The sequence below is a fragment of the Somniosus microcephalus genome, chromosome 15 (genome assembly GCF_052327205.1).
Source record: "Somniosus microcephalus isolate GS21.2 chromosome 15, FLI_Smic_1.0, whole genome shotgun sequence".
Classification (NCBI taxonomy): Eukaryota; Metazoa; Chordata; class Chondrichthyes; order Squaliformes; family Somniosidae; genus Somniosus; species Somniosus microcephalus.
The window spans coordinates 1981530-2005619 of record NC_141001.1 but is presented as its reverse complement, the minus strand read 5'-3'; the positions used below and the strand labels follow the sequence as shown (position 1 = coordinate 2005619).

The 24090-nt window shown below is 52.6% G+C and overlaps 1 protein-coding gene across 1 annotated transcript; it reads left to right on the top strand.

Moving 5' to 3' along the window:
* The first annotated feature begins 614 nt into the window (after positions 1-614).
* On the top strand, positions 615-23927 carry LOC147106499 (xylosyl- and glucuronyltransferase LARGE2s-like). Its single transcript, XM_086007454.1, has 3 exons — positions 615-2015; positions 21940-22135; positions 23730-23927. The coding sequence occupies exons 1-3, from the start codon at positions 1891-1893 to the stop codon at positions 23925-23927; spliced, it is 519 nt and encodes a 172-aa protein (XP_085863580.1). The 5' UTR covers positions 615-1890.
* The last annotated feature ends 163 nt before the right edge of the window (positions 23928-24090 follow it).

Genomic DNA, 24090 nt, shown 5'->3' with positions numbered 1-24090 from the left:
CTACGACCCAGGATGAGGCCAGCTCTGTGCCTGTGGGGACCCGCACCCGGAGTCATGATATTCCCAGTCCTCCACAGGACGATCAAGACGACGCGGACTCTACCGACTTACCGGTACGGGCCAAGCGACCCAGGGACCAGGACACGGTCCGGGGAGATGTGTCTTCCGGTCACAAACAAAAAGCTAAACGACTACGGCTATTTTTGGTCCGCCTAGTCCATTAAAGGAAGACTGGACTTCCAAACCTTTTAGGGAGGAAGAATGTCATAAATCGCAACTTCTACAAGAAGTAACTCAGGAAATACTACTGGACGGCCAGCTGAGGGCGCCATCCGAGGAGTATAAATACTCAGGCATGGGCCCAACTTGGCCAGGGACAATCTGGAAACAGGAAGCTAGTGACTACTAACTAGACCTCCATGTTTTGTTACAAGTCGATTAAAGCCTTGCTTTATGTCCGACCAAGTGTGTAGTGAGTCTTTATTACGTCAACAGGCACTAAGGGAATGCACAAGGGTGATTAATTTACATTTGTATGCAATATGAATTTGGTGTGGAGTGTTTATTTTGTGTTGGTCTTGTTTTTGCATTGTGACCAAACAGACGCTGTGATGCTCAGTGACAGAGGGAAGGGAAGGCGTGGGACTGTTGGTGAACGTGCAATCCAGATTGCATTTACTGGTATCACAGCTGGATGGGTCGGTCACAGACAGCCGGGCCAGAAAGGCACCATCTGGGTTGCCCTCTCACTTCCTCTTCCTGCTCCTGCTCCTCAGCTACTCGCCATATGGCTTGTGGCAAGGGCTGTGTCCTCATGATGGTGAGGTTGTGCAGCATGCAGCAGACCATGACAAATCTCGACACCCGCTCTGCAGAGTACTGCAGGGCTCCTCCAGAGTGGTCCAGGCAGCAGAAACATTGCTTCAGCTTGATGATATTTTGTGTGACAGCATGGTTTTCATTGTATGAATACTGCCCACGTGTGCATGGGTTGTGCACAGCAGTCATGAGCCATGTTGCTAACGAACAGCCCTTCTCGCCCAGTAGCTGCTCTCTGGCCAGAGAAAAGGAAATGTATTCAGCTCTCTTGGAATACAGAACCTGTTACCTCCCTTATGCAACAGTGCTTGGCAAACTGGGGGATGTTACAAATACCTCCGGCTCCAGCCTGGATGGAGCCTGACGCATAAAAGTTGATGGGCACTGTGACCTTGACAGCCACTGACAATGCGGGCCTCGCCCTGCTCTCAGGTTGCAGCTATGGCTGCAGCAGGTGGCAGGTTTCAGTGAGGACATCCTTGGTGATCTGCAGGTGTCTCACACACTGTTCCTCGCTGAGGTTCCCTTTAAATAGCGCTGGTCCTTCCTGCTGCTGAATGTGTGTTCTGCTGTGCGAGCTTAAGAGAGGGCATTAGCTGGAGGATTGAGCTCCAAAATGACAGCCCTGTCATCAAATCAGAGTTGCACGTTGATTGACGTCATGATCTGCCTACTCTGCATACTTCCGGTGCATGCTCCCTGTGTCACCGCTAACACCCTATCCAAGAAGGCGTCCAGCGTGGCCCACACCAGACATGTGTGCACGTGCGCCATGGACGCCAATTTGAAACCAAAATGGCACTCATCGTGCCCAAAAAGCACCGAATTTTGCGGCCTTAGTGTCAGGGCAAAGCAACTCCAGCTCTCTGTGTCTCAGTTACAGTACTGAGATCCTGCTCTCTCTGCTGCAGAATAGCCCAGTGGTTTGAAAGGTTTGCTTTCTCTGAGCTGACTCGTTAGTTATCTGGTTAGAGGGAGCAGGTGAAATGAACAATTCCAGGCATTTGATTTTATGGCCTCACTCTTTGCTCCTGGCTCGCTCCCTGCAGGAAGTCCATCCTCGAGCAGGACATGGCCAACAGTCAGAAGGCCCTGATTGTTCCAGCCTTCGAAACACTGCGATATCGATTCTCCTTCCCAAAGTCCAAGACACAACTGCTCTCTATGCTGGATATGGGGACACTTTACACATTCAGGTGAGTGTCAGGGGTCCGAGAACGTGGGGTCTCAGGAAACTACTGCACACAGAAGGCTGTTCGGCCCATCACTGTGCTAGTGCTTAGACTAGAGCTTTCTCTTCTAATCCCATTTCCCTGCTCTTTCCCCACATCCGTTTGTATTTTTCTTTACGCAATTTAATTTTAAATAATTTTATACTGTACAGAAATGACACTACAGTCTACGCATTGGAAGAGACAGTCACAAATAGAATGGGACAGAAAGTGTGATATATTGGGAGTGGGAGAGAAACAGACAGACAAAATAGAGGGGGAGAGTGACAGAGACAGACAGACAGAATGGAGGGGGAGAGAGGGACAGAGACAGACAGACAGAATGGGGGAGAGAGAGGGACAGAGACAGACAGACAGAATGGGGGGGGAGACGGACAGAGACAGACAGACAGAATGGGGGAGAGGGACAGAGACAGACAGACAGAATGGGGGGGGAGACGGACAGAGACAGACAGACAGAATGGAGGGAGAGAGAGGGACAGAGACAGACAGACAGAATGGAGGGAGAGAGACGGACAGAGACAGACAGACAGAATGGAGGGGGAGAGAGGGACAGAGACAGACAGACAGAATGGGGGGAGAGAGAGGGACAGAGACAGACAGACAGAATGGGGGGGGAGACGGACAGAGACAGACAGACAGAATGGAGGGGGCGAGAGAGGGACAGAGACAGACAGACAGAATGGCAGAGAGAGAGGGACAGAGACAGACAGACAGAATGGGGGGGGAGACGGACAGAGACAGACAGACAGAATGGAGGGGGAGAGGGGAACAGGGACAGACAGACAGAATGGGGGAGAGAGAGGGACAGAGACAGACAGACAGAATGGGGGAGAGAGAGGGACAGAGACAGACAGACAGAATGGGGAGGGAGAGGGACAGAGACAGACAGACAGAATGGCAGAGAGAGAGGGACAGAGACAGACAGACACAATGGAGGGGGCAAGAGAGGGACAGAGACAGACAGAATGGCAGAGAGAGGGACAGAGACAGACAGACAGAATGGGGGGAGAGAGAGGGACAGAGACAGACAGACAGAATGGAGGGGGCGAGAGAGGGACAGAGACAGACAGACAGAATGGCAGAGAGAGAGGGACAGAGACAGACAGACAGAATGGAGGGGGCGAGAGAGGGACAGAGACAGACAGAATGGCAGAGAGAGAGGGACAGAGACAGAATTGGGGGGAGACGGACAGAGACAGACAGACAGAATGGAGGGGGCGAGAGAGGGACAGAGACAGACAGACAGAATGGCAGAGAGGGACAGAAACAGACAGACAGAATGGGGGAGAGGGAGGGACAGAGACAGACAGAATGGGGGGGAGGGAGGGACAGAGGCAGACAGACACAATGTGGGATACAGAGGGACAGACAGACAGAATGGGGGAGAGAGAGAGGGACAGAGACAGACAGACAGAATGGCGGAGAGAGAGGAACAGAGACAGACAGACAGAATGGGGGAGAGGGAGGGACAGAGACAAACAGACAGAATGGGGGAGAGGGAGGGACAGAGACAGACAGACAGATTGGCGGAGAGAGAGGGACAGAGACAGCTAGACAGAATGGTGGAGAGAGAGGGACAGACAGACAGAATGGGAGGGGGTGAGAGAGAGGGACAGAGACAGCCAGACAGAATGGTGGAGAGAGAGTGACAGGGACAGACAGACAGAATGGGAGGGGGTGAGAGAGAGGGGCAGAGACAGACAGACAGAATGGGGGAGAGAGAATGTCAGAGATGGACAGACAGATTTGGGGGGGGAGAGAGGGGCAGAGACAGACAGACAGAATGGAGGGGTGTTATGTCCATGTATAATAAGACATAGACTGCGGAGAACGGTACAAACGGTGTTTACTCAACGTGGCTCAGACTGCAACTGAACTGTACAGATTACTACTCAATGTTATATACAGGTGTGGTCACTGCCGGTACTACAGTATACATGAGCTGTAAAAAGTAGTTCTCCCCCTTAAAGGTACATACATTACAATTCCTCCCCTTTTAGATTAATAGTACCATAACACTCATATAACAATTAAATATCAAACTTATTATGTCCGTGTATAATTGAGACACGGACTGCAGGAGTTGATTATAACAACTCTTTACTGAATGGCGACAACCTGGAACTGAAACTACAGAAGCCTGCTAGGGCCATTTATACAGGGGTGGTCACTGCCGGTACTGCAGTCTAAGACCAGTTATTCCCTTAAAGGTACATACACAACAATTCCTCCCCTTTTAGATAAACAGTACATAACATTACAATTACAATTGGGATACTTGCCTTCATTAGCCGAGGCATTGAATATAAGAGCAAGGAGGTTATGATGGAGCTGTATAAAACACTGGTTAGGCCACAGCTGGAATACTGTGTGCAGTTCTGGTCGCCACACTACAGGAAGGATGTGATCGCGTTAGAGAGGGTGCAGAGGAGGTTCACCAGGATGTTACCAGGGCTGGAGCGCTTCAGCTATGAAGAGAGACTGGGCAGATTGGGTGTGTTTTCCTTGGAGCAGAGGAGGCTGAGGGGGGACATGATTGAGGTGTACAAAATTATGAGGGGCATAGATAGGATGGATGCTGAGGAGCTTTTTCCCTTAGTAGAAGGGTCAATAACTAGGGGGGCATAGATTCAAGGTAAGGGGCGGGAGGTTTAGAGGGGATTTGAGAAAGAACCTTTTCACCCAGAGGGTGGTTGGAGTCTGGAACTCACTGCCTGAAAGGGTTGTGGAGGCAGAAACCCTCACAACATTTAAGAAGCATTTGGATGTGCACTTGAAATGCCATAGCATACAAGGCTACGGGCCAAATGCTGGAATATGGGATTAGATTAGGCAGGGCTTGATGGCCGGCGTGGACACGATGGGCCGAAGGGCCTCTATCCGTGCTGTATTACTCTATGACTCTCTATGACTCTAATTACGGTTGCTAGATACATTGGTTGAAGTTAAGCAATTATAAGTTCAGTCTTTGAGGAGGCTTCCTGATTCTGTCTGGATAACGCCTCTTTGGGATATCAGGTTCTTCTGGCAAGGTTGAGTCGGGATCAATGTCGTTGTTTGGTTCGTCTGCTTCCAATATCACCGATTCTGCGGTAGATGCAATTGGTACTTCGGTTTCATCGCCAGGTGTATCAGATCGTGGTGTGGAGTTGACGTTTTCCAGTGACTCTAGAATCTGGTCAGCATGGCATCTTACAATACTCTCTCCAACGTCCACTGTATACATTAGAGGTCCTTGCCGTGTACAGATCGTTCCTGGCTGCCATTTCTCTGTGCGGTAGTCCCGGGCCAAAACTGGTTGATCTATCTTAAAACTCCTGGTCGGCCTTTCATTCATATTCTGAAACTGCCTGTTCTCCACATCTCTTCTGATATTTGGCTTAACCAAATCCAAGCGGCATCGTAGTCTTCAATTGAAGAACATCATGGCTGGAGTTTGGTTGGTAACCGTATGTGTCGCATTCCGGTAGGCAAACAAGAAGTTATCCACCTTGTGTTGTAGGGGTATATCTTCATTACACATTGCCTTGATAGCCTTCTTGAATGTTTGAACGAACCTCTCGGCCAATCCATTAGTGGCTGGATGATATGGGGCGGATGTGTAATGCTTAACACCATTGTTCTTTAAGAACCTCCGGAACTCTTCAGACACAAACTGTGGTCCATTGTCAGAGCAAATCTGTTCAGGCAGCCCATTCCTGGCGAATATGGTTCGTAAGACTGTAATAGTTTTTTCTGTGGTGCTTGAGGACATTTTTATTACCTCTGGCCACTTTGAATGTGCATCCACTGCAATTAAAAACATCGAGTCCATAAATGGACCAGCAAAATCAATGTGCACCCTTTGCCATGGAGATGAGGGCCACTCCCATGGATGTAGAGGGGCTTGTGGTGGGGCGTTTTGGACCTTCTGGCATCCTGCACAGCTCTTGGTCATCTCTTCGATTTCTCTATCGATTCCCGGCCACCACACAAACGCTCTGGCTAAGTTCTTCATTTTTACCCCTCCCAGATGACCCTCATGAAGCTCATTGAGCACTCTATCCTTCAATTTGGGTGGAATTACTACTCTGGATCCACACATCAAGGTTCCTCTGCACACTGACAGCTGTTCTCTTCTCGGCGAGAATGCTGGCAGCAGTGGTTCGCCATGTGCTGGCCATCCCTTCACCGTTAAATCATAGACCCAGGAGAGTGTCGGGTCATTTCGTGTTTCCTTTTCTATGTTTGCATTCGTCACAGGGAGACATTCGACTATGGTCGAGTGGAATATCTCCACTGGATCCACTGCAAGTTCTTCTTCCACCGTCGGCAATGGTAGGCGCGACAATCCATCAGCATTCCCATGCTGTTTAGTTCCTTTGTACTCAATGTCATATTGGTGTGCCCCTAGGAAAAGGGACCACCTCTGCAGCCGTTGTGCTGTCATTATCGGTACGCCCTTCTGAGGGTTGAAAATGGAGACAAGAGCTTGATGATCAGTTAGTAGAGTAAATTTCTGACCGTGCAGGTAGTGATTGAACTTCTTCACCCCCGGCTGAGGGCCGCTCTGTCAATCTGGGCGTAGTTACGCTCGGCTGAAGTTAATGAGCGTGACGCAAAAGCTATCGGCCTCTCTGAACCATCAAGGAATTTATGTGACAGTACCGCCCCAATGCCGTAGGGAGACGCATCACACGCCAGTCTTATCGGTAGTGATGGGTTGTAGTGAGCCAATACTTCTCTTGAAGTGATTAGGTCCCTACTCTTCTGAAAGGCCCGCTTACATTCATCGCTCCATTTCCATGCTACTCCCGTTTGTAGTAGGGCGTTCAGTGGGTGCAGAATTGTGGACAAATTCGGCAAAAACTTATGGTAGTAATTCACCAATCCGAGGAATGACCTCAGCTGCGACACATTTTCAGGCGCTGGAGCCTTAACTACCGCTTCAATTTTGTCAGGGAACTTATGTAACCCCTCTTCATCAATCACGTGGCCACAATACGATATCTGTTTCTTAAAAAACTCGCACTTGGGGCGATTGGCTCGTAGCCCATGTTCACATAGTCTAGTGAGCACCTGCTCTAGGTTGGCAAGGTGTTCACTGTCATCTTCACCTGTCACTAGGATGTCGTCCAAGTAACACTGAGTCCCCGGAATCCCTTGCAGGACTTGTTCCATCGCTCTTTGCCATATCGCCGGAGCTGATGCTACTCCGAATACCAGTCGATTATACTGGTAAAGACCTTTGTGAGTGTTTATCGTGAGATACTTCCTAGAGGATTCTTCAACCTCCATCTGCAAATATGCTTGTGCTAGGTCAATTTTTGTAAGACGCTTCCCTCCAGATAGTGAGGCGAAGATATCTTCTATCCTTGGAAGAGGATATTGTACTTTGTGAAGGACTGGGTTCACCGTCACCTTGAAGTCCCCACAGATGCGAACCTTCCTTGGCTCCTCAGACTTATTGTTTAACGTTTTCTTCATGACAGGAATGATGGGTGTCGCCCACTCGCTCCAGTCTACCTTACATAACACGCCTGCATTCTCCAGATTCTCCAGCTCTGCCTCGACGGCTGGGCGAATTGCATATGGTACCGGTCTTGCTTTGAAAAACTTGGGAATTGTATTCTCTTCTATTTTTATCGAGGCGGTTACGCCTTTAAGAGTGCCCAGTTCTTGTTGAAATACCTCTTTGGCGTTAGCTAAGATTGTTGACAATTGTCCAGGAGTGACGTCGTCATCCTTTTTACCAGCCACCGTCAGTGCCTGAATGGATTACCAGTCTAAACTTATCTTTCTGATCCATTCACGTCCCAATAACGGTGGTCCACCATCTTGCAGTATGCAGAGATACAATTTCCGTATTTCCTTGCCGTTGTATTCGACAGGCACCTTTATTTTTCCTCTGGGGTATACTTTTTGCCCCGTATATGTCTTCAAGACAAAGGATGTCTCTTTCAAGGGTATGTGTCGCTCGTAGTCTCGTCGATTCATGATGGTTAGAGCTGATCCTGTATCCAATTCCATTTTGACTTGGGACCCTGCTATCGTGAGGGTGACCCAAATGGTTCGGTGATCCTCTTTTGTGATTACGTTGTGTAGTTTGAGACAGCTTAGTCTCTTGTTCCCGGATTCCCTATCGCTCATCTGGTCTTCGGAACTACTGTCCGTCATCTTTTGTACTTTCCTGTACGGTTCCTTAGTAGCCTTTTTGTTGTCATTGGTCTTCTTCCCAGACCTGCAAACTCGTGCAATGTGTCCCATCTTTCCGCATTGCCTGCATATTTTGTCCTTGGACCAGCAGTCCTTCTGGTCATGGGTTGTTCTGCCGCAGCGATAACATTTTGCAAATCCCCGTGTCATTTCGTGGGTGCCGTATTCCTGTGGCTTTTGCTGTATTTCCGCAGCTCCCCTTGCTGCTGCTTCGTATGATACTGCCATGCTGAAAGCCTTATCTAGCGTCAGCTCTTTCTCTGAGAGTAACCTCTTCTGGGTTCCTTCACTCAGGAGTCCACAGACAAATTTGTCCCGTAGGGTATCTGCCAGTCCTGCTCCAAACTGGCAGTGCTTTGATAGCTTGCGTAGTTCCGTAAGGTAATCAGCATTGCTCTCATCTTTATGCTGATTTCTCCTGTGGAATTTAAATCTTTCTGCTATCAGCAGCGGTGCAGGATTTAGGTGTTCCTGTAGGATAGCAACAATTTCGTTAAAACTCTTCGCCTTCGGTTTGGCTGGAGTAATCCGGTCCCGCAATAGGCCGTACGTTCTTGCGCCCATTAAGTTTAGCAGTACCGATGCCTTTTTCTCATCGGCTACTTCATTTGCCTCGCAATATACCTCGACTCTTTCCACATACGTGGTCCAGTCTTCTATTGCATTATCGAAGGCAGTGATATAGCCAGTCTTCGGCATCTTGGAAATCTAAGATGGCGCCTCCCCCGCATTGCCTTCTTCCCCAATTTAACAAAATGGCGCCTCCCATGCTTTGCCTTCTTCCCCGCTGGATTAAGATGGCGCCTCCCGCGCTTTCTGTCTTCTCCGCTGTTGCTGGCGTTTTATGCCTTGATGGCGATGCCCTATGGTCTTCGCGCACTTCCCCCCGCGCTGCTGCTAATGCTGCTCTCCGCAGTTTCCGTGGCAAACTGCAGCTCCTCGCGGCTTTCTGCACGTTTAAGTTTTTTCATTATTTCCCCGTCGTCGGAACAACCCTGCGGAACTCTTGCCTCCCTCTTCTCGGGTCTGTACACTGCCCGGCTTCGTAGCACCGGCCGTGCCCTGTGTGCTCCACCCTCTCTCTCTCTCCTCTTCCCGACAATGTTGCTCGGCCCCGTTGCAAGCCACCCGCTCGAGCTCTGGACCGCCGCAGCCCAGGAAGGGTCAGTGTACTACCTGCCACCAGCCCGATTAGCTGAAGCACCATCAACAGGATAACCAAGCCCCGCTCTCGACAGCCTCTCCTGCAAATCTTCAACTCCGCTGACTCAGAGGCGGATGCCCACGGTCGACGTCCGTTTCTACTGTTTCTTTCTTCCTTCTGGCCTCGACCTCTGATAACTTCGCTTCAGGGATGGATCCCCATGAGGTGGTGCAGACTGTAGGTAAGTTCGTATCTGCTCGTCGCCAGTATTATGTCCGTGTATAATTGAGACACGGACTGCAGGAGTTGATTATAACAAGTCTTTACTGAATGGAGACAACCTGGAACTGAAACTACAGAAGCCTGCTAGGGCCTTTTATACAGGGGTGGTCACTGCCGGTACTGCAGTCTAAGACCAGTTATTCCCTTAAAGGTACATACACAACAAAACTAATTACAATTAACACTTTTAACATGCAACATTAGCTGAAAATAGTCTATTTACAAATTCAGTCTTTGGGGAGGCTTCTTGATCCTTTCTGGATAGCGCCTTTCCCGAGTGTCTTGCTCTTGGTGCAGAGGCGATTCTGCCCCCTGTCATCGGTTGGTTCATCAGCTTCCGATGCTACTGTTTCTGGGGTAGATGTGACCTGTACGTCGGGTTCATCACCAGGTACGTATGGGCGAGGCATGGGGTTGACTTGTTCCTGTGACTCTAGGATCTGGTCAGCATGGCGTCTCACGATGCTCTCCCCAATGTCCACTGTGTACATTAGTGGGCCCTACCGTGTGCATATCGTCCCTGGCTGCCATTTTTCTGTTCGGTAGTCGCGGGCCAAGACTGGTTGCCCTACATTGAAGCTCCTTGTTGGCTTCTCATGGATGTGCTGGAATTGCTTACTCTCAACATCTCTTCGTACGTTTGGTCTGAGCAAATCCAGGCGAGATCTTAACCTTCGGTTAAAGAACATCATGGCTGGGGCCTGGTTGGTGACTGCATGTGTCGCATCCCGGTAGGCGAACAGGAAATTGTCCACCTGGTGCTGCAGCGGAATGTTGTCATTGTACATAGCCTTTATTGCCTTCTTAAAGGTTTGTATGAAACTCTCAGCCAATCCATTTGTGGCTGGATGATACGGGGCGGATGTGTAATGCCTTACCCCATTCTTTTTCAAGAACCTCCGGAACTCTTCGGACACAAACTGTGGTCCGTTGTCGGAGCAAATCTGTTCTGGCAAGCCATTCCTGGCAAAAATGGTCCGTAGGACTGCAATAGTTTTCTCCGTGGTGGTGGAGGACATTTTGATGACCTCAGGCCATTTCGAGTGTGCATCCACGTCTATTAAAAACATTGAGTCCATGAATGGACCAGCAAAATCAATATGCACCCATTGCCATGGAGATGAGGGCTACTCCCATGGGTGTAGAGGGGCCTGTGGTGGGGCATTTTGGACTTTCTGGCATCCTGAGCAGCTCTTGGTCAGGTCCTCAATTTGTTTATCGATTCCCGGCCACCACACATAAGCCCTGGCAAGGCTTTTCATTTTTACCCCTCCCAGATGACCCTCATGAAGCTCATTGAGCACTCTATCCCTTAACTTGGGTGGAATTACCACTCGGGATCCACACATCAAGGTCCCCCGGCACACTGACAGCTGTTCTCTCCTTGTCGAAAATGCTGGCAACAGTGAGTCGCCATGTGCTGGCCATCCCTTCACCGTCAAATCATATACCCGAGACAGTGTCGGGTCATTTCGGGTTGCCTTTTCGATACAAGCGTTAGTTACCGGTAGGTATTCAACTATAGTCGAATGGAATATTTCGACATGATCCACTGCTGGTGCTTCCTCCGCAGTAGGCAGTGGCAGGCGTGATAGCCCATCAGCATTTCCATGCTGTTTCATGCCCTCATATTCAATCTCATAGTGGTGCGCCCCTAGAAATAGTGACCATCTTTGTAGCCGTTGTGCAGTCATCACCGGAACGCCCTTCTTTGGATTAAAAATGGAGACAAGAGGCTGGTGATCAGTCAGCAAGGTGAATTTCTGTCCGTGCAGATAGTGATTGAACTTTTTCACTCCCCACACTAGGCTGAGGGCCTCCCTGTCAATCTGGGCGTAGTTACGCTTGGCTGAGGTTAGTGATCATGACGCAAAGGCTATTGGCCTCTCTGAACCATCCGAGAATTTGTGCGACAGCACCGCTCCAATGCCGTAGGGTGACGCATCACATGCCAACCGAATTGGTAATGCTGGGTTATAATGGGCCAATACCACTTTCGATGTGATTAGTGTTTTGCTCTTCTGGAAAGCTCATCTACATTCGCCACTCCACTTCCATGGCACCCCAGTTTGCAGTAGGGTGTTCAGTGGGTGTAGTATTGCAGACAAATTTGGCAAGAACTTATGGTAGTAGTTTACCAGCCCGAGGAACGACCGCAGTTGTGACACATTTTCCGGTGCTGGAGCCTTGACTACAGCCTCAATCTTCTCTGGGGACTTATGTAACCCCTCTTTATCGATAACGTGACCACAATACGAGATCTGTTTCCTAAAAAACTCGCATTTGGGGCGGTAAGCTCGGAGCCCATATTCCTGCAATCTAGTGAGCACCTGCTCCAGGTTGGCAAGGTGATCACTGTCATTTTCGCCCGTGACCAGGATGTCATCCAAATAACACTGGGTCCTTGGGATTCCCTTGCAGGACTTGTTCCATTGCCCTCTGCCAAATAGCCGGAGCTGATGCTACCCCGAATACCAGCCAATTGTATTGGTAGAGACCTTTATGGGTGTTGATTGTGAGGTATTTTTTTGATGCTTCTTCTACCTCCATTTGCAGATACGCCTGGGTCAGATCAATCTTAGTGAAGCGTTTCCCTCCAGATAGTGAGGCGAAAATATCTTCAATCCGCGGAAGTGGATATTGTACGGTGTGAAGGACCGGGTTCACTGTTACCTTAAAGTCCCCACAGATGCGAACCTTCCTTGGTTCCCCAGGCGTGCTGCTCAACGACTTTTTCATCACAGGGACGATAGGTGTAGCCCACTCGCTCCAGTCTACCTTGGACAGTACACCTGAACGCTCCAGACTCTCCAGCTCTGCTTCGACAGCTGGGCGGATCGCATAAGGTAGCAGTCTGGCCTTAAAAATTTTTCAACTTGCGTTTTCTTCAATTTTAATCATCGCTGTCATGCCTTTTAGTGTTCCGAGTCCTTGCTGGAACACTTCATTCGCGTCAGTTAGGATCTTTGACAGTCGCCCAGGTGTGACGTTGTCATCCTTTTTGTCAGCCACAGTCATTGCCTGTATGGAATGCCAATCCAGTTGTATTTTCCGGATCCATTCACGTCCCAGTAATGGTGGTCCTCCATCTTGCAATACATACAGGTCTAGTTTTGGTGTTTCCTTACCGTTATATATAACGGTCACCCTTATTTTTCCTTTGGGGTAGACTTTTTGCCCCGTGTACATTAGGGCTGATCCTGTGTCCAATTCCATCTTTACCTGGACTCCTGCTATCTTGAGAGTGACCCAAATGGTTCAGTGATCCTCTGTTGTGATCACATTATGTAGCTTCAGACAACTCAGTTCCCTGCTTTTGGAGTCATAGAGTCATAGAGTCATCGAGTTATACAGCACAGAAAGAGGCCCTTCGGCCCATCGTGTCTGCGCTGCCCATCAATCCCTGTCCAGTCTAATCCCATTTTCCAGCATTTGGTCCATAGCCTTGTATGCAATGGCATTTCAAGTGCTCATCCAAATGCTTCTTGAATGTTGTGAGGGTTCCTGCCTCTACCACGCTTTCAGGCATTGAGTTCCACATTCCAACCACCCTCTGGGTGAAAAAGTTCCTCCTCAAATCCCCTCTAAATCTCCTGCCCCTTACCCTGAATCTATGCCCCCTTGTTATTAACCCCCCTACTAAGGGGAAAAGTTCCTCTTTATCTACCCTATCTATGCCCCTCATCATTTTGTACACCTCAATCAGGTCCCCCCTCAGTCGTCTTTGCTCCAAGGAAAACAACCCCAGCCTGTTTAGTCTTTCTTCATAGCTGAGGCGCTCCATCCCAGGTAACATCCTGGTGAATCTTCTCTGCACCCTCTCCAAAGCAATCACATCCTTCCTATAGTGAGGTGACCAGAACTGCACACAGTACTCCAGCTGTGGCCTCACCAGCGTTTTGTACAGCTCCATCATAACCTCCCTGCTCTTATATTCTATGCCTCGGCTAATGAAGGCAAGTATCCCATATGCCTTTTTAACCACCTTATCTACCAGTTCCGCTGCCTTCAGGGATCTATGTACTTGTACACCAAGGTCCCTCTGACCCTCTGTACTTCCTAGGATCCTACCACTCATTGTGTATTCCCTTGCCTTATTTGTCCGTCCAAAATGCATCACCTCGCACTTTTCAGGGTTAAATTCCATTTGCCACTTTTCCGCCCATCTGACCAACCCGTTTATATCGTCCTGTAGCCTGAGGCTTTCCTCCTCGCAATTTACCACCCCACCAATTTTCGTGTCATCTGCGAACTTACTGATCATACCTTTTACATTCTCATTCAAATCATTTATGTTGATCACAAACAACAAGGGACCCAGCACCGATCCCTGAGGTACCCCACTGGACACAGGCTTCCAGTCGCAAAAGCAACCTTCGACCATCACCCTCTGCCTCCTGCCACTCAGCCAGTTTAGGATCCAACGCGCCAAGGCACCCTGGATCCCATGGGCTCTTACCTTCTTGACCAGTCTCCTATGCGGGACTTTGTCAAAAGCTTTACTGAAGTCCATGTAAACCACATCCACAGCATTTCCCTCATCCACCCCCCTAGTCACCCCCTCGAAAAATTCAATCAGATTTGTCAGACATGATTTACCCTTGACAAAGCCATGCTGACTATCCCCGATTAATCCTTGCCTCTCCAAGTGGAGACTAATTTTGTCCCTCAGAATTTTTTCCAATAATTTCCCTACCACAGATGTTAGGCTCACTGGCCTGTAATTCCCTGGTTTATCCCTGCTACCCTTCTTGTATAATCGTACTACGTTAGCTGTTCTCCAGTCCTCTGGTACATCCCCTGTGGCCAGAGAGGTTCTGAAAATTTGTGTCAGAGCCCCTGCAATCTCCTCCTTTGCCTCCCACAGCAGCCTGGGATACATCTCGTCTGGGCCTGGGGATTTATGCACTTTTTGGCCTGCTAAAACCGCCAGCACCTCCTCCCTCTCGATGCTAATATGTTCAAGTATGTCACAGTCCCCTTGCCCGATTTCTATGTCTACATCGTCTTTCTCCATAGTGAACACAGATGCAAAAAATTCATTTAAAACCCCGCCTACATCATCTGGTTCCACACACAGATTGCCACTTTGGTCCCTAATGGGCCCTACCCTTTCCCTGGTTATCCTCTTGCCCTTAATATACTTATAAAACATCTTAGGATTTTCCTTTATTTTGCTCGCCAGTGTTATTTCATGGCCCCTCCTCGCCCTCCTAATTTCTTTTTTAAGTATGCCCCTGCACTTTTTATACTCCTCTAGGGCTTCTTCCGTCTTTAGTCTTTTGTAACTGCCAAAAGCCCCCCTTTTTTCCCTAATGCATTTTTGTATATCCCTTGTCATCCAAGGTTCCCTTTGCTTGTTGGTCCCACCCTTGACCTTTACAGGAACATGTTGGCGTTGTACTCTCCCTATTTCCCTTCTGAAAGTCTCCCACTGTTTTGATGTGGATTTTCCTATAAGTAGCTGCTCCCAGTCCACTTTGGCCAGATCCTGCCTTATCGTATTAAAATCGGCCTTCCCCCAATTTAGAACCCTTATTTCCGGGCCGTCTTTGTCTTTTTCCATGACCACCTTAAATCTCACCGAATTATGGTCACTGTCGCCAAAATGCTCTCCTACTGACACTTCCACCACTTGCCCAGCTACATTCCCCAGAATTAGGTCCAGTACCGCCCCCTCTCTTGTCGGACTTTCTACATGTTGGCTCAAAAAGCTCTCCTGGATGCACTTTAAGAATTCTGCACCCTCTAAGCCTTTCACACTCTGACTATCCCAATTTATATTGGGGAAGTTGAAATCCCCCACTATTATTACCCTATTATTTTCGCACTTCTCTGAGATTTGCCTACATATCTGTTCCTCTATCTCCCCCTGACTGTTTGGGGGCCTATAGTACACTCCCAGCAACGTGCTTGCCCCCTTTTTGTTTTTAAGTTCTACCCATATGGCCTCATTAGAGGAACCCGCTAATATATCATCCCTCCTTACAGCAGTAATTGACTCCTTAATTAATATTGCAACACCCCCTCCCCTTTTACACCCCCCTCTGTCTCGCCTGAAGATTCTATACCCCGGAATATTGAGCTGCCAGTCCTGACCCTCCCTCAACCATGTCTCCGTGATAGCAACAATATCGTACTCCCATGTGTTCAACAACAACTTCAGTTCATCCACCTTATTTGCAAGACTCCTTGCATTAAAATAAATGCCTTCCAGCCCTGCCATATTCCCTTTTGCCTTCACATATTTGCTCTGCCTTCCCAGCTGACTTGTTTTTTCCTCCGTATTTGGCTGTAAATCACCCCCTACTATAGCTCCACTCCGTACCCCATCCCCCTGCCAAGTTAGTTTAAACCCCCCCCAGCAGTGCTAGCAAACCTCCCCGCAAGGATATTGGTTCCCCTCTGGTTCAGGTGTAAACCGTCCGACTTGTACAAGTCCCACCTTTCCCAGAAGCAGACCCAGTGATCCAGGAAACTAAAGCCCTCCCTCCTGCACCATCCCTTTAGCCACGCATTCATCTGTTCTATCTTCCTATTCCTATACTCACTAGCACGTGGCACCGGGAGTAATCCAGAGATTACAACCCTTGAGGTCCTGCTCTTTAATCTTCCACCTAGCTCCCTTAATTCTTGCTGCAGGACCTCATCCCTCTTTTTACCTATGTCGTTGGTACCAATGTGGACCACGACCTCTGGCTGTTCACCCTCCCCCTCCAGAATGCCCTGCAGCCGCTCAGTGACATCCTTGACCCTGGCACCAGGGAGGCAACAAACCATCCTGGATTCACGTCTACGGCCACAGAAACGCCTATCTGTTCCCCTTACTATAGAATCCCCTACCACTATTGCTCTCCCACTCTTTTTCCTCCCTTCCTGGGCAGCAGGAGCACCCCCAGTGCCAGGAAGTTGGCTGCTGCTGCCTTCCCCTGGTGAGTCATCCCCCTCAACAGTATCCAAATCGGTATACCTGTTTGAGAGGGGAATGGTCACAGGGGTCCCCTGCACTACCTGCCTGCTTCTATTGCTCCGCCTGGTGGTCACCCATTTCCTATCTTCCTGTGCAGCCCTTACCTGCGGTGTGACCAACTCACTAAACGTGTTATCCACGACCCTCTCAGCATCGTGAATGCTCAACAACCCATCCACCCGCAGCTCCAGCGCCTCAATGCGGTCTGCTAGTAGCTGCAGATGGATGCATCTCCGGCACACGTGGTCATCAGGGGCACCGGCAGTGTCCCTGAATTCCCACATAGAGCAAGAGGAGCATATCACGGGGCTGGGCTCTCCTGGCATGACCTTCCCTTTAATTAATTTTAATTAATTTACTATCACCAATTAAAGATATCTCTAAGGCGCTTGTATAGTCTACCAACAGTCCCTGCTACACCAGAAAAGACCCTAGTAACTATAAACTACAGAGTTAAAGTTTAAAAAAGAGAAATACTCACCAACCAATCACTTACCTGCTCCCTGGTGACGTCACACTCTGATTACTTTTTACCTCTCTCCCCGCTGCTGAGTTGGTAAGCCTCGCTGCTCCCTGCTCCGAACTGGTCTGGCCTTGGTACTCACGCCGGCTTTTATCCCGGGCTCACCTCCTCTCTGCTGCCGCCCCCGAACTGGTGTCGGGCCTCGGTCTTCGCGCCGGTTTTTATACCGGGCTCACCTCCTCTCTGCTGCCACCCCCGAACTGGTCTCGGGCCTCGGTCTTCGCGCCGGTTTTTATACCGGGCTCACCTCCTCTCTGCTGCCGCCCCCGAACTGGTCTCGGGCCTCGGTCTTCGCGCCGGTTTTTATACCGGGCTCACCTCCTCTCTGCTGCCGCCCCCGAACTGGTCTCGGGCCTCGGTCTTCACGCCGGTTTTTATACCGGGCTCACCTCCTCTCTGCTGCCGCCCCCGAACTGGAAAGAGTCGTTATCACTCTTTCGTTCATCTGAACTATTCTCCGTTATCTTATGTACCTTCTTGTACTTTCCTTTGGTCGGTTTCTTATTGCTGGTTTTCTTTCCCGACCTGCAGACTCGTGCTATGTGTCCTACTTTTCCACACTGTCTGCACACTTTGTCTTTGAACCAGCAATCATTCTGGTCGTGTGTTGTTCTGCCGCAGCGATAGCACTTCTCTGTTCCATATGACATTTCGTTTGTGACATATTCTTGCGGTCTCTGTTGTATCTCTGCAGCGCCCCGTGCTGCTGCTTCATATGATACCGCAATGCTGAAAGCCTTTTCCAACGTAAGGTCCTTTTCAGATAAAAGCCGTTTCTGGGTTCCTTCACTTTGAAGCCCACACACAAACTTGTCCCTTAAAGTATCTGCTAGTCCCGTTCCAAACTGGCAGTGTTTCAATAGCTTGCGCAGTTCTGTTAAATACTCAGCATTACTTTCATCTTTATGCTGGTTCCTTTTGTGAAACTTAAATCTTTCTGCTATCAGCAGTGGTGTGGGGTTTAAGTGGTCCTGTAGGATTGACACTGTTTTCAAAATCCTTTTCTACTGGCTTCTCTGGGGTTACTAGGTTTCGTAGTAAGCCATACGTTTTTGCACCCATTGAATTCAACAATACCAGCGCTTTCTTGTCATCTGGCACTTCATTCGCCTTGCAGTATACTTCTATGCGTTCGACATAATTGTCGAATGCTGTGATACTGCCACTCTTCGGCATTTTTGGGTGTGGTTAGACTGGCTTAAAATGGCGTCCCCCGCGCTTTCCTTTCTTCCCTGCTGCGGCTTAAAATGGCGTCTCCCACTCTGCTGCCAACGCCGCTCTCGGCGGTCCTCGTGGCAAATGACGATGCCCTGTGGGTTTCGCGCGCTGCTGCCAACGCCGCTCTCTGCGGTCCTCGTGGCAATGGCAGCGCCTCGTGTTTTCCTGCACGCCTCTCTCCCCCGTTGACGCTGCTCGGCCCTTGAACACCGGCTGCGCTCTGCTCTCTCTCATCTCTCTCCCCCGTTGATGCCGCTCGGTCCTGAACACCGGCTGCACCCTGTGCACTCTGCCCTCTCTCTCTCCCCCGTCGATGCTGCTCGGCCTTTTTCTGTGCCGCTCGGTCGGGCTCTAGCCCGCCGCTGTCCGGGAAGGATCTGCGCAGTTTCTGTTGCCAGCCCGTTTCGCTGGACTACCATGACTAGAAAGCCAAGCCTGGCTCTCGACAGCCTCCGCTGCGATGCTCAAATCTCCGCTGGATGACTGGGCGGTTGCCCGTGGTCGACGCCCGTGCTTCTGGACTCGACATTCTTCCACTGTTCTCCAGGAGCGAATCCCTGGGAGGTGATGCAGAGTTGCAGGTAGGTTCGAATCTGCCTCGTCGCCACTGTTATGTCCGTGTATAATCAGACACAGACTGCGGAGAATGGTACAAACAGTGTTTACTCAACGTGGCTCAGACTGCAACTGAACTGTACAGATTACTACTCAACGTTATATACAGGTGTGGTCACTGCCGGTACTACAGTATACATGAGCTGTAAAAAGTAGTTCTCCCCCTTAAAAAGTAGTTCTCCCCCTTAAAGGTACATACATTACAAGGGGGAGAGGGAGTGACAGAGACAGACAGACAGAATGGGGGGGTAAGATTGTGACAGACAGACAGACAGAATGGCAGAGAGAGAGGGAAAGAGACAGACAGACAGAATGGGGGAGAGAGAGGGACAGAGACAGACAGACAGAATGGGGGAGAGAGAGGGACAGAGACAGACAGACAGAATGGGAGAGAGAGAGGAACAGAGACAGACAGACAGAATGGGGGCGAGAGAGGGACAGAGACAGACAGACAGAATGGGGAGAGAGAGGGACAGAGACAGACAGACAGAATGGCGGAGGGAGAGGGACAGAGACAGACAGACAGAATGGGGGAGAGAGAGGGACAGAGACAGACAGACAGAATGGGGGAGAGGGAGGGACAGAGACAGACAGACAGAATGGCGGAGAGAGAGGAACAGAGACAGACAGACAGAATGCAGGGGGGAGAGAGACAGACAGACAGAATGGGGGCGAGAGAGAGCAAAAGAGACAGACAGATAGACAGAATGGGGGCGAGAGAGATGGACAGATACAGACAGACAGAATGGGGGAGAGAGAGGGACAGAGACAGACAGACAGAATGGCGGAGAAGGTGGGGTCGAGGGTGTTGGGGAGAAGGTGGGGTCGAGGGATGTGAGTCAAAGGTGGGGTTGAGGGATTGGGGAGAAGGTGGGGTCGAGGGATGTGGGGAGAAGGTGGGGTAGAGAGATGTGGGGAGAAGGTGGGGTCGAGGGACGTGGGGAGAAGGTGGGGTAGAGAGATGTGGGGAGAAGGTGGGGTCGAGGGACGTGGGGAGAAGGTGGGGTCGAGGGACGTGGGGAGAAGGTGGGGTCGAGGGACGTGGGGAGAAGGTGGGGTCGAGGGACGTGGGGAGAAGGTGGGGTCGAGGGATGTGGGGAGAAGGTGGGGTTGAGGGATGTGGGGAGAAGGTGGGGTCGAGGGATGTGGGGAGAAGGTGGGGTCGAGGGATGTGGGGAGAAGGTGAGGTCGAGGGATGTGGGGAGAAGGTGAGGTCGAGGGATGTGGGGAGAAGGTGGGGTCGAGGGACGTGGGGAGAAGGTGGGGTCGAGGGATGTGGGGAGAAGGTGGGGTCGAGGGATGTGGGGAGAAGGTGGGGTCGAGGGATGTGGGGAGGTGAGGTTGAGGGATGTGGGGAGAAGGTGGGGTTGAGGGATGTGGGGAGAAGGTGGGGCCGAGGGATGTGGGGAGAAGGTGGGGTCGAGGGATGTGGGGAGAAGGTGAGGTCGAGGGATGTGGGGGAGAAGGTGGGGTCGAGGGATGTGGGGAGAAGGTGAGGTCGAGGGATGTGGGGGAGAAGGTGGGGTCGAGGGATGTGGGGAGAAGGTGGGGTCGAGGGATGTGGGGAGAAGGTGGGGTCGAGGGATGTGGGGGAGAAGGTGGGGTCGAGGGACGTGGGGAGAAGGTGGGGTCGAGGGACGTGGGGAGAAGGTGGGGTCGAGTGATGTGGGGAGAAGGTGGGGTCGAGGGATGTGGGGGAGAAGGTGGGGTCGAGGGATGTGGGGAGAAGGTGGGGTCGAGGGATGTGGGGAGAAGGTGGGGTCGAGGGATGTGGGGGCGAAGGTGGGGTCGAGGGACGTGGGGAGAAGGTGGGGTCGAGGGACGTGGGGAGAAGGTGGGGTCGAGGGATGTGAGAAGTTGGGGTTGAGGGATGTGGGGAGAAGGTGGGGTCGAGGGATGTGGGGGAGAAGGTGGGGTCGAGGGATGTGGGGAGGTGAGGTCGAGGGATGTGGGGAGAAGGTGGGGTCGAGGGACGTGGGGAGAAGGTGGGGTCGAGGGACGTGGGGAGAAGGTGGGGTCGAGGGATGTGAGAAGTTGGGGTTGAGGGATGTGGGGAGAAGGTGGGGTCGAGGGATGTGGGGGAGAAGGTGGGGTCGAGGGATGTGGGGAGGTGAGGTCGAGGGACGTGGGGAGAAGGTGGGGTCGAGGGATGTGGGGAGAAGGTGGGGTCGAGGGATGTGGGGGAGAAGGTGGGGTCGAGGGATGTGGGGAGAAGGTGGGGTCGAGGGATGTGGGGAGAAGGTGGGGTCGAGGGATGTGGGGAGAAGGTGGGGTCGAGGGATGTGGGGGAGAAGGTGGGGTCGAGGGATGTGGGGAGAAGCTGGTGTCGAGGGACGTGGGGAGAAGGTGGGGTCGAGGGATGTGGGGAGAAGGTGAGGTTGAGGGATGTGGGGAGAAGGTGGGGTCGAGGGATGTGGGGAGAAGGTGCGGTCGAGGGATGTGCGGAGAAGGTGGGGTTGAGCGACGTGGGGAGAAGGTGGGGTCGAGGGATGTGGGGAGAAGGTGGCTTTGAGGGAAGTGGGGAGGTGGGGTCGAGGGATGTGGAGGAGAAGGTGGGGTCGAGGGATGTGGGGAGAAGGTGGGGTCGAGGGATGTGGGGGAGAAGGTGGGGTCGAGGGACGTGGGGAGAAGGTGGGGTCGAGGGATGTGGGGAGAAGGTGGGGTCGAGGGATGTGGGGAGGTGAGGTCGAGGGACGTGGGGAGAAGGTGGGGTCGAGGGATGTGGGGAGAAGGTGGGGTCGAGGGATGTGCGGAGAAGGTGGGGTTGAGCGATGTGGGGAGAAGGTGGGGTCGAGGGATGTGGGGGAGAAGGTGGGGTCGAGGGATGTGGGGAGAAGGTGGGGTTGGTAGAGTTGATGAAGAGGGGATCATTGTGGACCTTACCTTGTTGCTGTAAAGTGCCCTGTGCTTCGATGACTGTGTGGTTTGCCCTCCCTAGGTATCACGTCTGGACCAAGGGACTCGCTCAAACCAAATATGCCAAATGGCGCATGGCTACAACTCCTTACAGAGTGGAGTGGGAAGCAGATTTTGAGCCTTATGTTGTAGTAAAGCGGGACTGCCCAGAGTACGATGAGAGATTCCTGGGATTCGGCTGGAATAAAGTGTCTCATATCATTGAGCACGATGCTCAGGTAAAGGGTGCTGATCGGGTAGGGGCCTGCACTAGTTACAGATGAGTGTGAAAAATATAACACTCACCGCGGGAGGGGGGAGGGGCACACGGAGAGGGGAGGGGGACACGGAGCGGGGCACACGGAGAGGGGAGGGGCACACGGAGAGGGGAGGGGCACACGGAGAGGGGAGCTGGGTCCCGGAGAGGGGAGGGGCACACGGAGAGGGGAGGGGCACACGGAGAGGGGAGGGGCACACGGAGAGGGGAGGGGGACACGGAGAGGGGAGGGGCACACGGAGAGGGGAGGTGGGTCCTGGAGAGGGGAGAGGCACACGGAGAGGGGACGGGGACACGGAGAGGGGAGCTGGGTCCCGGAGAGGGGAGGGGGACACGGAGAGGGGAGGGGGACACGGAGAGGGGAGGGGGACACGGAGAGGGGAGCTGGGTCCCGGAGAGGGGAGGGGCACACGGAGAGGGGACGGGGACACGGAGAGGGGACGGGGACACGGAGAGGGGAGCTGGGTCCCGGAGAGGAGAGGGGCACACGGAGAGGGGAGGTGGGTCCCGGAGAGGGGAGGGGGACACGGAGAGGGGAGGTGGGTCCCGGAGAGGGGAGGGGCACACGGAGAGGGGACAGGGACACGGAGAGGGGAGCTGTGTCCCGGAGAGGGGAGGGGCACACGGAGAGGGGAGGTGGGTCCCGGAGAGGGGAGGGGGACACGGAGAGGGGAGGTGGGTCCCGGAGAGGGGAGGGGCACACGGAGAGGGGAGGGGGACACGGAGAGGGGAGGGGGACACGGAGAGGGGTGGTGGGTCCCGGAGAGGGGAGGGGCACACGGAGAGCGGACGGGGACACGGAGAGGGGAGGGGGACACGGAGAGGGGAGGGGCACACGGAGAGGGGAGGGGCACGCGGAGAGGGGAGTTGGGTCCCGGAGAGGGGAGGGGCACACGGAGAGGGGAGGGGCACACGGAGAGGGGAGGGGGACACGGAGAGGGGAGGGGGACACGGAGAGGGGAGAGGGACACGGAGAGGGGAGGTGTGTCCCGGAGAGGGGAGGGGCACACGGAGAGGGGAGGGGGACACGGAGAGGGGAGGGAGACACGGAGAGGGGAGGGGGACACGGAGAGGGGAGGGGTCACGGAGAGGGGAGGGGCACACGGAGAGGGGAGGGGGACACGGAGAGGGGAGGGGGACACGGAGAGGGGAGGGGGACACGGAGAGGGGAGGGGCACACGGAGAGGGGAGGGGCACACGGAGAGGGGAGGGGGACACGGAGAGGGGAGGGGGACACGGAGAGGGGAGGGGGTCACGGAGAGGGGAGGGGGACACGGAGAGGGGAGGGGTACATGGAGCGGGGAGGGGGGACACGGAGAGGGGAGGGGGGACACGGAGAGGGGACACGGGGAGGGGAGGGGGACGAGGGGAGGGGAGGGGGACACGGAGAGGTGAGGGGGGACACGGAGAGGGGAGGGGGAATGGGGAGGGGAGGGGGACACGGAGAGGGGAGGGGGAATGGGGAGGGGAAATGGGACACCGGCCTGAGCCTGTCAGTTCCATTTGCTATGTTTCACCACTATGTCTGATGCCTCCGTCTTCTGCTCCCTCCCCAGGGCTACGAGCTGCTTGTCCTGCCGAATGCCTACATGATCCACATGCCCCACGCTCCGAGCTTTGACATATCCAAGTTCCGCTCCAGCGCGCTGTACCGACACTACCTCAACACACTGAAGGAGGAATTTCACCAGGACCTGTCTCGACAGTACGGCTCCACTGCCCTCAAGTACCTGACCGCGAACAAAAACCTGTAGGGGAAGGTCCTACACCTGACACCGTGCCGGCGAAGTCCCCGAGACCCGACAATGCACCGGCTGTGTCCCCGAGACCCAACACTGTGCCGGCCAAGTCCCCGAGACCCGACACAGCGCCGGCGGAGTCACCAAGACCCGACACCGCGCCGGCGAAGGTCCCGAG